Source organism: Pristis pectinata, chromosome 13, assembly GCF_009764475.1.
Source record: "Pristis pectinata isolate sPriPec2 chromosome 13, sPriPec2.1.pri, whole genome shotgun sequence".
Lineage (NCBI taxonomy): Eukaryota > Metazoa > Chordata > Chondrichthyes > Rhinopristiformes > Pristidae > Pristis > Pristis pectinata.
Window position 1 is genome coordinate 50,936,423 of NC_067417.1, and position 16,568 is coordinate 50,952,990.

A 16,568-nucleotide genomic window follows, 5' to 3' on the forward strand; every position below is an offset into this window, starting at 1 on the left:
TTAAGTGGCACTTTAACATGAAAGTGGATTGGGAAAGTCAGGAAAGTACTGGATCTCAGGAGAGAGAGTTTTTGGAATGTCTACGGGATGGACTTTTGGCGCAGCTTGTTGATGAGCCCACCAGGTGATCGGACGGTTTTGATTGGCTGCTGTGTAATGAACCTGAAGTGATTAGGAAACTAAAGGTAAAGGAACCCTTAGGAAGTAGTGATCATAATATGATTGAGTTCAGTTTCAAATTTGAAAAGGAGAAGCTGATATCCGGTGTGTCAATAATTCAATGAAACAAAGGAAATTACAGTGGCATGAGAGAGGAACTGGCACAAATAGATTAGAAAAGTAAGCTAAATGAAGGGACAGCAGAGCAGAAATGGATGAAATTTCTACAAGAAATGAGGAAAATGCAGGATAGGAATATTCCAAGAAAGAAGAAAATAATGAATGCAAAATGACACAAATGCGGCTAACGAGAAAGCAAAAATTAGTGGGCAAACAGAAGACTGGGAAGCTTTTAAAAACTTACAGAAAGAAACTAAGAATGTGATTAGGAAGGAAAAGATGAATTATGAAAGGAAGTTGGCAAATAACATACAAAAGGATACTAAGAGGTTTTTTTCGATATATGAAAAGTAAAAGAGAGACACGGGTAGATATAGGACTGATTAAAAACGATGCTGGATAAATTATGATGCGTAACAAAAAGACGGCAGAGGAACTAAACGAGTATTTTGCATCTGTCGTAACTGTGGAAGACATCAGCAGTATACCTGATAGTTAGGGGTCTCAGGGAATAGAATTAAGTAGATCAAGATTACTAGAGAGAAGGTACTCGGGAGCTGAATGGACTAAGGACAGCTAAGTCTCCCAGACCGGATGAACTGCACCCTCGGTTCTGAAGGAGGTGGCTTTCGATATTGTGGAGGCATTGGAGATGATTTTTCCAGGAATCAATAGACTCTTGCATGGTTCGGAGGACTGGAAGGTCGCAAATGTATTTCCGCTGTTTAAGAAAGGAGGGAGGCAACAGAAGGGAAATTACAGGCCTGACATCGGTGGTTGGAAAGTTATTGTAGTCGATTATCAAGGACAAGGTTATAGAATACCCAGATGTGCATGACAAGACAGGCCCAAGTCAGCATGGTTTCCTTAAGGGAAGATCCTTTCTGACCACCTATTGGATATTTCTGAGGTAATCTCAAGTAGGATGAACAAGGGAGAAGCAGTGGATGTTGTGTATATGGATTTTCAAAAGGCCCTTAATAAGGTGAAGCACAAGAGGCTGCTGAATAAGATGAGTGAGAATGGTATGACACGAATGATATTAGAATGGGTAGAGCATTGTCTGATACGCAGAAATCAAAGGGTGGGAATAAAAGGATCCTTTTTCTAGTGGTGTTTCACATGGGTCGGTGTTGGGGTCGCTTCTTTTTACACTGTATATCGATGACGTAGATTATGGAATAAGTGGTTTTGTAGCTAACTTTGCAGATGACACCAAGAGAGGTGGAGGAGCAGGAAGTGTTGAAGAAACGGAAAGGTTGCAGAGAGACTTGGACAGTTTCGGAGGATGGGAAAAAATGGCAGATGAAATACAATGTTGAAAAGTGTGCGGCTGTGCACCTTGGAAGACGAAATAAACGGGCAGATTATTATCTATATGGGGAGAAAATTCAAAATTCGGAAGTGCAAAGGGACTTTGGGGTCATCGTGCAGGATACCCTAAAGAATAACCTCCAGGTTCTGTCGGCGATAAAGAAAGCGAAGTCCATGTTGGCACTCATTTCAAGAGCAATAGCGTATAAAAGTAAGGACGTGTTTATGAGGCTCTATTGGACATTGGGGGACCTCACTTGGAGTACTGTGTGCAGTTTTGGGCCCTTTAACTTAACAAGGATGTAGTGATGTTGGAGAGGGTTCAGGGAATATTTACGAAGATGTTTTACCGGAATGAAAGGGCTGACATACGAGGAAAGTTTGTCGGCTCTTGGATTGTATTCATTGGAGTACAGAAGAATCAGAGGGAACCTCATAGAAATATGTCGAATGTTGGAAGGACTCACTGGAGCAGATGTGGCTAAGTTGTTTGCCATGGTGGGTGAGTCCAGGACAAGAGGGAACAGTCTTTGAATTGTAGGGTACCCGTTTAGGACAGAGATGTGGAGACATTTCTTCAGCCAGAGGGTCGCATATTTATGGAATATGTTGCCATGTGCATCTGTGGAGGTCTTATCATTTAGGGTGTTTAAGGCGGAGATTGATAGGTATCTGATTAGTCAGGGCATCAAGGATATGGGGAGAAGGTCTGGTATTTTGGACTGGATGGGAGTATAGTTTAGCTCATGGTGAAGCGGCGGAGCAGAATCGATGGGCCGAATGGCCTACTTCTGCTCCTTTGTCTTGTGATCTTTATATTGTGATCATTCTGACATCTGATGTCAAGCAGACCTCAATCTAGCACTTGAGGTACACTGTAGTAATCAACAAGAAAGATGCGGCGTGCGGCGACTCCTTCACGTGGTGGTGGTAGATTCTAATCATGCCAGTTTGAGGAAGTCTTTGCCTTACTACTATCAACACATCACCTGCAAAACTAGAGTTCAAAACACACTGGACCGCTGCAATACCACTATCATGGAACCCCTACTGTTGCATCCCTCGCCAGCTGCTGGCTGTGTTTCTTCTTCTTGCATAGTGACAGAGCCTGAGCAGCATGATACTGGGAAAGAGCACTATGAAGAGCTGGACGGCAGAGTTAGAGAAGGGAATTAAAAATTGCTTGGAATCTGTAAACCAGACCATGTCCAAGGGTTCATCAGTGCTCCTAATTCAATATCACCCTGTCGTCCCAACTTCAAAGAAAATGCGTGGGTGAGTATGTACCCACAAACATGTTCAGAGTCTCCCCAACAAGAATCCCTCAAGGAACCAGGAGAATCATCATCTGCTGTGCGGTAGATCGGTGGCATTTAGAAATGACGATCAGGAGTCATCTAAGAAGTCCAGGTACGAGCTCCAGAAGGCTATTGCGAGCACAACGATTCAATTCTGGACTTAACTTGAATCTCAAATGGACTGTCGGCAGTTATTGCAGGACTTGCACAATATAACTTCCCACAAGGTGAGATTGGTTAGCAGAAGCAGCAACGACCTATCACTCCGAGATGAGCTCAATGCCTTTTATGCACGCTTTGATAGGAAGAACTGTTACACACCCACACGAGTCCCCACATCTGCAGCTGACGCCGTAATATCAGTCTCTGAAACAAATGTCTGGGCATCCTTCAAGATAACAAATCCACGAAAAGCATCTAGTCTAGATGACGTACCTGGCTGAGTTCCAGAGTCCTAATCGGAACAACTGGCTGGAATATTTATGGACATATTCAGCCTTTCGATTCTGTGGTATGAGTTTCCCACCTGCTTCAAGAAGAAATCTATTTCACCAGTGCGCAAGAAAAGTCTGGTGAATACCTCAGTGATTACGGTCTGGCAGAGCTTATATCAATCATAATGAGGTGCTGAGAGAGGTTTGTTGTGGTGCGAATCAACTCCTGCCTCAAATGTGACCTGCACTCATTTCAATTTGCCTACCGCCACAACGGGGCCACAGCAGATGTAACTTCTATGCCTCTTAACTCTGCACTGGGCCATCTGGACAACAAGAACTCATAAGGGAAGGTTGTTATTCATCAACTGCAGTTCGGGGTTCAGAACAACCATGCTACCCAAACTCATCATCAAACTTCAAGACCCGGGATGTTTACCTCCCTCTGGAACTGGATACTCGACTTCCTGATTGATGAACTTCAAGCATTAAGGATTGGAAACAGCATCTCCTCCTCGCCAACCATCAACACAAGTACACCTGAAGGCTGCGTGATAAGATCCCTGCTCGGCGGTCTATACACAGAGTACTCAGTGGCTAAGCAAATTCTTAATGTCATATACAAATTCAGTGACGATACCACTGTTGTTGGACGAATCACAGGCCGTGATGAGTCAGCTTATCGGAGCAAGAAAGGACCCCTGGTTGAGTAGTGCCGCAATGATAACCTCTCGCATAATGTCAGTAAAACTGAAGAGCTGATTGTTGACTTCAGGAAGGGGAAAGAGAACAAACCTGCACCAGGCTAAATTGGGAGATCGGCGGTGGAGAGATTGAGTAATTTCAAATCCTGGGCATTAACATATCGGATGACCTGTCCCATGCCCCTCCATCGAATTAATCGCGCGAGCGTCTTCACTTTCTTCGGAGTTTAAGGAGGTTCGGTTTGTCACCCTTCACTCTAACTAACTTCTATAGACCTACTGTTGAAAGTATCCTGACGAGTTGCATCATAATCTGGTACGTAATCTCGAATATGCAGCAACGTAAGGAGTTGCCTGGAGCAGTGGACTCTGCCTCACACATGACCGGCACTTCCTTCCTGACCATCTACAAGAGGCCCTTCTTCAAGAAGCCAAAATCCATCATCCATTGTCCCCAACATCCGGGCCATACCACCGTCTCGCAGCTACCATTGGGCAGGAGGTAAAAAAGTCTGACGTCCCATACCACTAGGTTCAAGAAGAGCTATTTCCCTTCAAACATTCGGTTCTTGAACTAAATGGCACAACCTCAATTACTAGAGCTGAGCATCACGGTGACTACATTGATCTATTTGCACTGAAATGGATTTTTTTCTTTTGTTCTGATTGTGTTTTTTTGTAAAATTTAGTTTAATTATCGTTTACTTTATGTTCTTCTTGTGAATGCTGTTAATATAATACTATTTGCCGGTGATGCCACTGCAAGTAAGTTTTTCATTACATCTGCGCATACATGTACTTGTGCATATGACAATAAACCCGACTTTAACTTTGACACACGATTCAAGTTGAAATAAATTGCTTTCCGCCTTTATGAAAAATTACTTCCCACAATGATTATCCATCACTAAGGCATATTAACTACATTATTATTTATTAACCAGTTGTCTTTGCACAATATTAAATTGTAAATTGCCTGTTCTGCCTTTGTTTTCTCCACATACGTGAAAAGAAAAGCATTATTCATCGATTCTTGTAATTCTTTCTTCGCGTTACGGCTGCTGATTGGATTTGCTCTGTCTTTATGTAGATTTAAGTTCCTCATAATTGTTGCATTATGCTTGATAAAATTGCCTCTAATTTATTTATATGTAACTATCTTCTGCCTTGCCGTTGCAGTTTAACAAATTTATGAAGAACTCCCATTAATATACTCCTCCTTTTGATATTTCTTAACTGCAACAAAACCAATTCTACTTCTTCAATTTCGAACTGTTACCTCTTGTGGTACTTATTATCCAGCTGCTTTATCTTATCGTTTATTTCCAAATCTACCCCTCCTCCTGGGAAATTCAACCTCAGGTGTCCAAGATATAACAGTTTGACGAAAGCAACTGAAATTTTGAATTGAGAATAAGCATCGATGACCCAATTTGATGCATGTGAGTCAAAAGACAATATAGAATCCCATTTTCAAGAACTACTGGAATGGAAATTATGAGTGACAAATGAGATGATAACAATCGGGGAATGTTGGAGAAGTCAATTGAAAATAGAATAAAAACACCTTGCTATTTGCCATGCCAACAACAAAGGCATCACACTTGTCGGGACGAAAATAACAAGAAGAGGTCCCTTAACAGCAACGTCCTCAATGGCTTACGATACAATATTTTCTAGGGGAACATCCTGAAAGAGCTTGTCAATGATCTTCTGTACCTCATATCAGTAATACTATGATGTATTCGTCTGTAATCAAGTCAGAAGGATATAAGAAAGTGAAGTCTGAAAACCCCATTCATCACATTATTCTCGGCTAGTCTACAAATAAGATCATTCATTGCCCTTGCAATAAGCGCCATTACTTCCCCAAAATGTGTTATCCTCTTATCTGAGATTGCAACAAGAATACCTCCTAAAACACCCAACAGCTGTGTACGCATTTAACATACAGAACTGAGAAAAATCTCTAATCTATCAGAGAAATATTTAGGAAAATCCTAAATGTAGAAAGGCATGAATGGATATATATCGGTTATAAGAGTGTAAAGGCTCCCACTCTCTTCACAGAACCGTCGCAGACGGTGCAAAGGCAATGCCGTTGCAGTAGTAGGGGTAGATCTTTAACAATGTTCACTGCGATTAATTAATGCGAGGTACTTTTTAGCGAAGGAATTCGTGACATGATTCAAGTATGTGTTCTGAAAAAAAATTGTAAGGTCCAATGAGGGAAGGACTGTACTTGCCCTTATCTTATGGAATGAGTAAGGGCTAGTGATCGGACGTCTGTGGAGAAATAGTTAGGAGGCAATGACCATAATTGGGTAAGCTTTAAGGTGGTCAAGGAAAAGATATCGATGATCACAGTTGAAGGGCTTTAAACTAGGGTAACGGGGATATCGATGGTGTTAACCAGGACCTTGAAGAGGTATCTTGAGAGAAGCTGCTGCTGTGATGCGGAAAGCAAACTGAAAAGTGGGACACGTTTAAAATTGATATATTAAGAGTTCAGAGTGAGCGGTGAAGATAGCAACCATGGTTAAAGAAGGATAGAGACTGTTTGATCGGGGAAATGAAGGAAGCGGGTATAGGAATTTGTTCTCAATCATGTAACTTGAGGTTTAAAGAGGACATAGGAATAACTTAAGATATTAGGAGGGCAAAAGTTAACCATGGAATGACCTTGTTGGCATGTAGGGTTCAGGTGAATGCTAAAACATTTTACAAGTATCTTAAAAACAAGAGGGTAGCTAAAGAAGGAATATGTCATCTCACATACCAGAAGGTAATCGATTTGCAGAGCCAGCGGATCCTAAATGAATACCTCTACTCTGTATTAACCAGAGAGAAGGATATGGATTGTTGAGTGTGGAGCAAGTGTAGCCTGATATTCTGGAACACATCTGTGTTAAAACGGGCGAAGTGCGCGTGAAATTAGACCACCATGAGTGTGGAAAAATCCCTCGGGCTTTAGCGGATGTGCGCTAGTAGGCCAAATGAAGCAAGGGAGGAAATTGCTGGGTTTCTGACTGCGATTTTATATTCACTTGGAAAGGCAGCAAATAATTTGGTTGAGTTACAGCGGTGTCGTTCAGGGAAGATCATGTCTCACAAATCTGACTGAGTGTTCAAGGAGGTAACTAAGTATATTGATAAAGAAAGGGCGTTCGATAAGCTTCAGTAAGGCTTTTTACAAACACTCGTATTGTGAGTTGGTCCAGAGATTTAAGGGACAGACAATCCAAGACGTATTGGTGAAATGGATCGGTACCGAAACCTTTGCTGCTTGACTTGGATGTGAAAGTAGTGGTAATGATTAGTAAATTTGTTGAGGACACGAAATTTAGGTAGTCGTATATTGCGAAGAAAGTTGTTAAATGGTACAGAGGGGCACAGGTCAGTTGAGTAGTTAGGGGGAGCAGTGGCAGATGGAATATAATCATTGCAAATGTGAGGTCATGCATTTTTGAAGATCAAATTCTGAATGGACTTAAACCGTAACTTGCTGTGACCTGAGGAATTGATGTACAGAGAGAGGAGTTGCAAGTTCATAACTCAGGAAGGTTATGACACAGATGGATAGAGTATTGAAAAGTGATTTGGTATGCTGGCCATCATAGGTCGATGCATTGAGTATAAATGCTGGGTCGTCAACTCGCGGCTGTACAAATCATTGATGAAATTGCAATTATAGTATTGTGTACATTTCTGGTCACCGCCCAACAGGACGCATGCGGTAGCAATAGAGAGAGTGCCGCCGAGGTTCACCATGATGTTACCTGTAATAGCGGGCTGTAGCTCTAAGCAGAAATTGAATAGGCCGAGCTCATTCTCACTGGAACACAGAAGGCTGGCCTTACAGTGGTTTACAACATTATGAAAGGCACAGACAGGATAGACAGTCAGAATGTTTTTTTTTTCCCAGGGCTGAGGAGTATAAAATTTGAAAATGTAGGATTAAAGTCAGAATGAAGAAATTTAAAGGAGATTTGAGGGGACCGTTTTTAACAGGCGGATGAAGAATATTTGGAAGGGGCTGTCAGATATGGTAGTGGAGGCATATACGATTACATCGTTCACAGGGCATTTGCACAGAAACTTGGATTTGAAAGCAGTGAAGGGAAACGTGCCTAATGCAGAAAATTAGATTAACTTGGATAGGCATCACGGTCTGCATGTCGAAGGTGAACCGTAAGCATCCATTTCTGCTCCCGACATTTCTTTGATTCCACCAAGAACATCAGGCTGGGTACCAATCGCAAAGTTAAATTGGGTCTTTCGGAATAATTGAGGCTTAGCACAGCAAACTAAATGATATGGCTGCAGGCCTGACATTGTTGTCAATCAAGAGATCGCCCACAGACCTGCGACGCAGACGTTCTTTCGTGAAACCCTCATGAACTTTTTGAAGAATGAAATGGTTTTGATGAATGAATTCCTGTTGTCTGTCGGTTTGACGTTCGTGTCAAAAATATTCAGAATACCGAAGTGCATCGACCAGCAAAACAACATTCTCCTCTGTAAACCAATTTCATTGATTTTTTTTGTGAGTGATTTAGTATCAGCTACAAGGGAATTTGTGAAACTAGCAAAATAAGTCGAAGACCAAATGATATGGATTTGATAATGAAAAAAAGCATACGACGTTAACGTTTATTGGTGTAATGTTGATATGTCAAAATGTGTAAAAACCAATTTTGCACATGACAACATTAAGTTTTCCAAATACGTTGAACATTCGATTCCAGATTGAAGAATATCTATTCATTTTGATATTCTCGAGAAATACATTACTTCGTCACGTGCAATGATTAATCTATCTGCGGAATGTCTGCAGAAATATTCAAAATATTGTTAACAAGAACACAGTAAGGTAAATGAAAGCCCAAGTGCATAAGGCACCGTGAGAAAACTGCACATTTATATTCATCTTCCCACAGCTTAACACATCAGGTGTCTTTCGTCTCATTGTAGATGACTTCCGTATTATTCCATAATGTTTCAAATGCAGCTGTTCATATTCCGAACGTTTGTCTTCACGTTCAAACTGTCCTGTCTTCTTTGAATCCGGCAATTCCAAAACAGCATACGTTGCATTTTTTTGGATCCTAATTGCTTTGTCTATAATATAAGTATTGACGAAAGTAGTTACTATAATACAAATGTAAATTTACTCACTGACAAGAAGTTCGTATAGTCATAAAATAAGTGGTGCATTGTCATTTTATTTTTTTTCTGTTGTTGTCATCTATTCCCTCTGACATCAAAGGTGAATAGGATATTTTTTTTTCTCAGCGTACCTCGGTATACAGAACGGTCTCCCCTTGAACCTTCCCTTCTTTGCCAAATTTACTGCGGCGTATTGCACCACATCGTTCAGCGAAAACTACAAAGATCGTAAATTAGGACGCTGTGTATACTTCTGTGGACCATAAGTTTAGTAGTCCTATTGCACATGCATTAAACATAGCAAGAAGCACCCTAATATTCACAATGCTGAAAAGGGAAACAGCAATCCAATAGTACGACGTGAACTTCATTATGCATTTCTTTTATAAATACTATACCGTTTAGTGAGCCGGATGTATAATGGCACAATGGCTTAATGATGCCAAAATTACTTTCAATTGCGGCAGGTAAATTACACATCGTATGCACCGAACGAATATGTGACAAAGCATTTTGAAATAAAATTTAGAAAAGGAACACGGCGAACACTTGTGAATATTCAAGTTGTAGTTTCACTGTCAAATATGATAAATTCATACATTTCCCCGCCGTTAGAGTTTTTCCTTAAATTATAAAATGCTGCGTTAATCTCGTGCAACGACACATCTCGTGCTGAGCTTCACAATCGTAGGTTTATACAGAACAAATATGACAGAAGGTATGATGAGCGCCTACCTGGTCTTCAGCGGGCGGTGGTTGCTTCGTTGATTCCCTTTTTCCTGAAAACCAAAGTAATGGAAACTTCACAATTAATTATTCGCTTTTATGTTCAAAATGTAATTCATGTCAATAACATTCAATCGAACGTGGCTTTGCAGGACACAATACACAATTAGCTCAATGCCTCTATTTGTGGAAAGCTTTGTCTGAATATTCTATTTTCACTTTTTATTTAATTACAAACTGCACCCTGTAGGCTGTTAGGTAGGGTCATGTGGGAAAAAGTTGGTCCAGCGAATATATTCGTTGTTGTGTCCCAATGACTACGTCGGCCGGACCAAGTAAGAGTAATATTCATCTTCTCGGATCGCGTTGTACTCATAATACCACACAGGAATAAGCAAGTGTGCACTTGGTTTGAAATAAAAATAAAAACATTTTTCTCCCAATTACTCCCAAATGGGGAAAGCAAAGTCACATTGAGCTCATCACTGAGCGCAGATCTTCTGGTGCACACCCATTCGGCTTCGATCATTAGCAACACGTGCCTCATTTTTCTACGTTATTGGCTGCGCCGAACAAATGCACCGGATATTACTGCTCCTTGCAATGCAGATGACATATCATCCGATTTGGAAATGAAAAGCTTCGAGGCAAAAATTCATTTATTTATGTTAAGGAATCGTGTGTGGTTTCTACGACCTGAAATGTATTTTAAATACGGCGAATGTTTCAACCAATGGCGACCGCTCAGACCTCCGCACACATTACCAATGCTGACGGTGAATAACTCAGCTTGGAAATGTCATTGATAGTGGATAGAGGTGGTTAAATTCATTCTCGATGGAGTAGGCAATATTCGGCCGTTCTGCAGCTCGGCATAATTGACCATTTATTACTCCAGTCTCGAACTTTGGCTTGTTCTTAGTGCATGGAGGCATTCACTCCTTTATTTAACAACATATTATCGAAAAACACTGAAAGTTATGCATTAATCATCAGACTTCACATTTCTGTAGCGAAAAAAAATGAAACACCTTTTCATTTGCCAGATGAAATAAACATTCTTTATCTTTTCTGTGTATTGATGTTGTTTGTGATGTCGTCCTCTCGACATTGGAGAATTAAATCCAGGTTGGGCCATCGCTTGTCAGAACAACTCTGTTCAGTCCACACTGGCGAACTGAACATTCGCTGTCGTTCCGTTGAATTTTCCTTTACATTCGTGTTCGGACGTATTTGCCTGTGGCTTACTGCACTGTTCCAATAAAGCCACATGCAAGCTTTATGATCATCACCTCACCTTACGCAGGAAACTTTGCAGCTTTCGAGACTCAATGTCAAATTCAACATTTTCCGTTACCAGTTTTCCACTTGACATAACAAAATGGGCAAAGCTGCAATGTTACCAATTTGTAACATTGAGAGATTTTCACTCGGCACAGCCACTGACTGGTCTGCTGGGCATTTTCTGCATGATTCTTTAGGTTTCTTGTTTCATAAACAGCTTTGACGCTCATTGCGCAGCATCAACATGTTCCTGAGTTTCTTTGCGCTCACTCTGATAAGCCTCGTCTGTCTGACTGTCTGTCTGTCTGTATCTCTCTCTCTCTCTCTCTATATATATATATATATGTGTGTGTGTGTGTGTGTATGTGTGTGTGTGTGTGTGTGTATATATGCATCGATCTGTCGATCTGTCTGTCTATCTATCTATCTATCTATCTATCTATCTATCTATCTATCTATCTATCTATCTATCTATCTATCTATCTATCTATCTATCTATCTATCTATCTATCTATCTATCTATCTATCTATTCAATTCTTCCTTATCCATCGGGTTTATCCAAGGAAGCCTGGCTTTGCACTATCAGAAATACCATGCATATCCTCCGCAGTTTAGAGGAAATCTTCTTCAACTGAAATGTGAACTCTATTTCACTTTCCACAGAAGAATCCCAACATAATAAATATGTTCCACGTATCTATATTGTTGATAGATCCTCAGCGTTGCATTTGTCAAAATCTTTCCCACCCTACAGTGTAAAGTGGTGAAGCAGCTGACGGTGGGGCTACGAAGAAGGCCGGCAGGATTTCATGCAATGATCTCTTTTGGCCTGCATTGTCAGGTTTTCTCTTTATCCACAAAGTTAACTTCTGCTTGGGCTCCTTCTTGTCAGTCAATCAAACGTTGCTTCTTTGTCAATGGCAATCACTCTTTCCTCACCTCTGGGTTTAATCTCTTCCATACATGTTTCGACCGAATCCGAACTCGGTCCTTGAGACACGTGGGTCAAATTCTGCGATATTATATGCAAATAAATTTCTGAAGAGGACCATTTCCATCCAAACCTCTGATCTTTCAGAGTCGGGTGAAGCGATTTTCATTGGACAGATTACGTGTACCTGGATTCTGTAACCTGAACATATCCCTGAAATTTCCCCTTTTCAGTGAAAATTAAAGTTCTCTTTCCGCTGTCAAGCCTATAGGTAACTGTACTTAGACATCTTGGTGAGAAGTGAGAGTAATTCTGGAGAGAGAAATCATCAGTAAAGGCGGGATGTCACCGGAAACCATGACTTCTGCTTCACCCAGCACTTTCATTCAATGCCTGATATTTTCAACTGTCTTGTTAGTTCTGAGAGACCATTCCAGTTTTCCTTAAATAATGTCGCCAGCACGTGTTACGTGTAACTTTTCAAACAAAAATGATATACGTTTGTCTCAAAAAATTCCCTTGCACACTATGTTTTTATGCCTTACAATATTGCACGCATTATTTGCTCATCAGTTATAATACGGAGGTGCGTGTACTATCGCTAAGCCGCGAGTAATATAACTCGATCTCATCGTATTTAGTTCATCAATAAATCACAAAGATTACTGTGAAACGGAAGAGAATTCATACCTGCAAATTTCCTTCGAGATATTACCCACGTGATTGTTATGAAGGACAAAATTAGGAACCCACCTCCTGCTGATCGATAGACTACAATCCACTTTCTGCCTTTGGGTCCTGCAAAATAAATGCAAAACTGTGATTTGAGATTTATTTGAGCAACGTGGGTGTTAAATGCAACTTCCATGCTTCCACACACACGCGCGCGCGCGCACACACCAACACACACACACACACACACGCACAGGTGTGTGTGTGCGTGCGTGTGTATGTGCGTATGAGTACGTCTGTGTGTGTGTGTGTGTGTGTGTGTGTGTGTGTGTGTGTGTGTGTGTGTGTTTGTGTTGAGGATGTTTTACCATTTAATTTATTTTTGTTTCAAGTCGTTTACTTTTCCAAAGCATGTCTTACAATGCAATTATGCCACTCAATTGTTGCAGAACATCGTGCCTCACCTTTTCCTGATTACAGCTATCATTTCATGCAGCGACAGAAAACATCCTCATGCTACTAAAAGACGGTAATGCTAATATAATCGGTGGAACTTTATTTGAAGATGCCAATTAGGATTAATAGAATTAATTTCTTTACCTCCAATATTCGTTCTTCTCGCTGCAATGAATCGGAAGTCCGTTGCTGTTTGGACGGTAAGATGGCTGGCCTGACAAGTATAAGTAGTCCCGCTCTTGACAGGCGATACCTCCTCCAGAGAACTGGAAGCTACATGCAAGCCATTTGCATTTAACTGCACTGTTGTTTTAATTCCGGTCTCAATCATCAAACCATTCTTGTACCAAGTGATGTTGATCTGCTCTGGGTAGAATTCAGCAGTTGTACATACAAAAATGAAAGCCGCTGAACCATTATTTTCTGTTTCATTGTATTCAATACGTAATGGAGTTGGTGAGACTGTAGAAGAAGGTAAACAATTTTCAGAAATGGTCCATAGAGTCATAATGGAAAAACTCCGTCCTTATTTTTAGAGAAAAAAAAACAAAACGATGCAATGTATTTTCTATCATATAACCTTCAACGATCAGTTGTTCACATCCAATGACATACTCTATCATTGAAACATCAGGTGGTATTTTAATTTAGCGTCTGCCCATGAAAGAGAAGCCCCTAACAGTTCACGTGACAAGTTCGTTTCAAGATAATGAGTTTCAAACCCATAAATTATAAGTCAAATTATTCAATTGAATTCTGCAAATATGAACTCGCCTGCAAGAATATCTCCGTCAACTTCCATTTCAAATCGGTAATTGAAATAAAAGCAGCCAGATTGCTGATGCGGTTCGTGTCGCTTTTAACTGTAAGCTGCCATGGTACTAATCTCAAATCAAACAACGAAGAAAAAGCAAACGCTTCTTGAAGCGCCAGAAAGCACCAGGGTTTTTGTAATTTGATAAACCGCAGAGATTATTTCATTCAAGGACGATTTGGGGTTTAACTCAGGGGCATCGGAATAAACATACAAATTAGGATGAAGAAATTAACGCAGAATCAAAGAGCTCGAGATTTGTATTCAAGTGGCAGAGCTATAACTGTAGATAATTGATCTCATCGCTAAAATAAATTGCAGGAACACCAAAGCAATTGTAGTACTTTCCAACTGTGAATGATGTTCATTGGATTTTTCCCATTTTTGTTATTTATCTATATTACTTATCAAGAAAAAATCATTATGTTGATGGTAGATCAGGACTTGATGCTACTTGTTGATGGTACATCAGAACCGAAACTACAAAACTACCTGCAAGTTTTGAGACATTATTTCATATAGTAATCTCTGTCATGAAGAATCTCTTGTTGCTTTTTTTTTATTTAAAGGCTTTAAAAACGCTTGCCGAACGTTACATTTCACTGTTGGTCATTATTAAATATGAAGTGAATCAGAATCCGCATAAATGAGCTAAGTTTCTGCAGAATAATTGGATGAATTTCCAAAAGGCTAGAAGCGCAAGACTCTGACACGAATCGCATTTTAAAGACACTGTCTGAATGCGACAGGGACAATACTATTATTTGTTAATGTTGTTTTCAATACCTATGGAAACATTCAGATACGAAATCCACATACCATGGACAATTAGCGTTGACCCAGTTCCATTTAACAAAGGTCCAAGCTCCTTTTTCACTCCGCAGTAATACAGTCCACGGTCAGCGACACTGATATTTAGGAGTTGAAAAGTGGCCTGTCCTCTCTCCATTGGCGAAAAACGTTTCCTTTGGTCAGGCACTGATTGCAGAAACTCATTGTCTCCAACCCTCCACCAGTAAACATCAACACCTGGGTTTTCTTCGAAAATACCGACTCCACAATAGAAAATTGCGCTTTCACCTACTTTCCGGTTGGTACTCCGAGGGTATTGCGACACCTTGATATGAGCTTCTGTAATGGTTGTGTGGAAATAAATGTAAATGTAAATAAAATGGTCTTAACACACATTGTTGGCAACAATGATCTTTTCTGACAATAGAAGATACTTCGCTCAGTGTGATATTGCACTGGAAGTGGGCACGGCAGGATATGCTTCTTTTTCCTAAACACCCCAACAGCGTACTTGAACGCAATCTTCTAATTCCAGAAGAATCGCGCTAATAGTCAGTGACCGCCGACATTCATGTTCGATTCGCCTTATGGTTCACTTCAATCGTCGCCACTTTCACATATGGACATACTAATAATTCTTTTAAATTGAGTTCCTGCTTTTATCTCCTCAAGAAAGCTTCCGAGAGTACTATTTATTTTGTCTATTGCCTTTATTTCTATGCAATATTTTGCCATTTATCTTTCCGATTAGTTTACAAGAAAAGCTCCCGAGAAATGGCCTCAAAGTCAATGATAGTTTTTCGGCGCAATCCACTATATTTCAGTGGCGAAGAACATCCAGTTGAACATTTGGGATTTCAATATGAGTTCTATCACTTACTACATGTATATATTGAGAAAATGCTGAGGTGCTGTACCTCTTTTCTTGAATCTCCGGCAATTCAAAAGCATAAGTCGCTACCAGCACACCAGTAGCAAAAGAAAATCCTTAAAAGGGCACAGCAAAGCGCAAATATAACGTGTACTTCTTTGTTACATGTCTTACAGTTTACGGTCAAATGTTACTTTTTCACGTTTTTGGTACTTCTGGACTATATGGAAATCTCTTTGAAATATCACATGGACACACTGTATGCAAATGGATGGATAACAGAAATGGCCGAACGCGCTCGAACGAACACGGCTTCCTTTGGATGTACCACTGCAGCAAAGATTATATCTGTATCTACTACAAGACGTGTAATAAAGTACATACAATGGTTACTATAATCGTATCGAAAGAAGCTGAGACACAATAAAAAGGTACAATGTCCAACCATGTTTAGATTTCCAAAGAACCCGTAACTTCGACATTTACTGATTATCTCTAAATATAAGACAGACAAAAGGGGTAAAACATTAGTACATACCTGTGCAAACAATGTTAACGACCAATAATAATGAGAGCACAAGCATTTTTTAAAGAAAAGTATCTGACTGAATACTAGACATTGACACTGTCTCTTTATCCTCTGCAGACTAGTTTAACCATGAGCTCATTTAATTTGGCAGATGATGACGCAATAAGGTTTTTTTTATTTGTTCAGCATACGACTGGATCTGCAGTAACTGCGCAATCATTAATTCCTACCACTGAATAAATAATGCACATAACTTTAAAGGAATTAGCCAATGAACTGCAGGGTGTTTTAACT

At 40.2% G+C, this 16,568-nt stretch overlaps 1 protein-coding gene across 1 annotated transcript; it reads right to left on the minus strand.

Moving 5' to 3' along the window:
- Positions 1 to 8,985: 8,985 nt before the first annotated feature.
- LOC127577515 (tyrosine-protein phosphatase non-receptor type substrate 1-like) lies at positions 8,986 to 16,359 on the minus strand. Its single transcript, XM_052028755.1, has 6 exons — positions 16,284 to 16,359; positions 14,902 to 15,213; positions 13,413 to 13,730; positions 12,831 to 12,938; positions 9,934 to 9,977; positions 8,986 to 9,150 (listed from the first exon to the last, which is right to left on the minus strand). Exons 1-6 carry the CDS (start codon positions 16,327 to 16,329, stop codon positions 9,031 to 9,033), a joined length of 948 nt encoding a protein of 315 aa, XP_051884715.1. The 5' UTR covers positions 16,330 to 16,359; the 3' UTR covers positions 8,986 to 9,030.
- Positions 16,360 to 16,568: the final 209 nt, after the last annotated feature.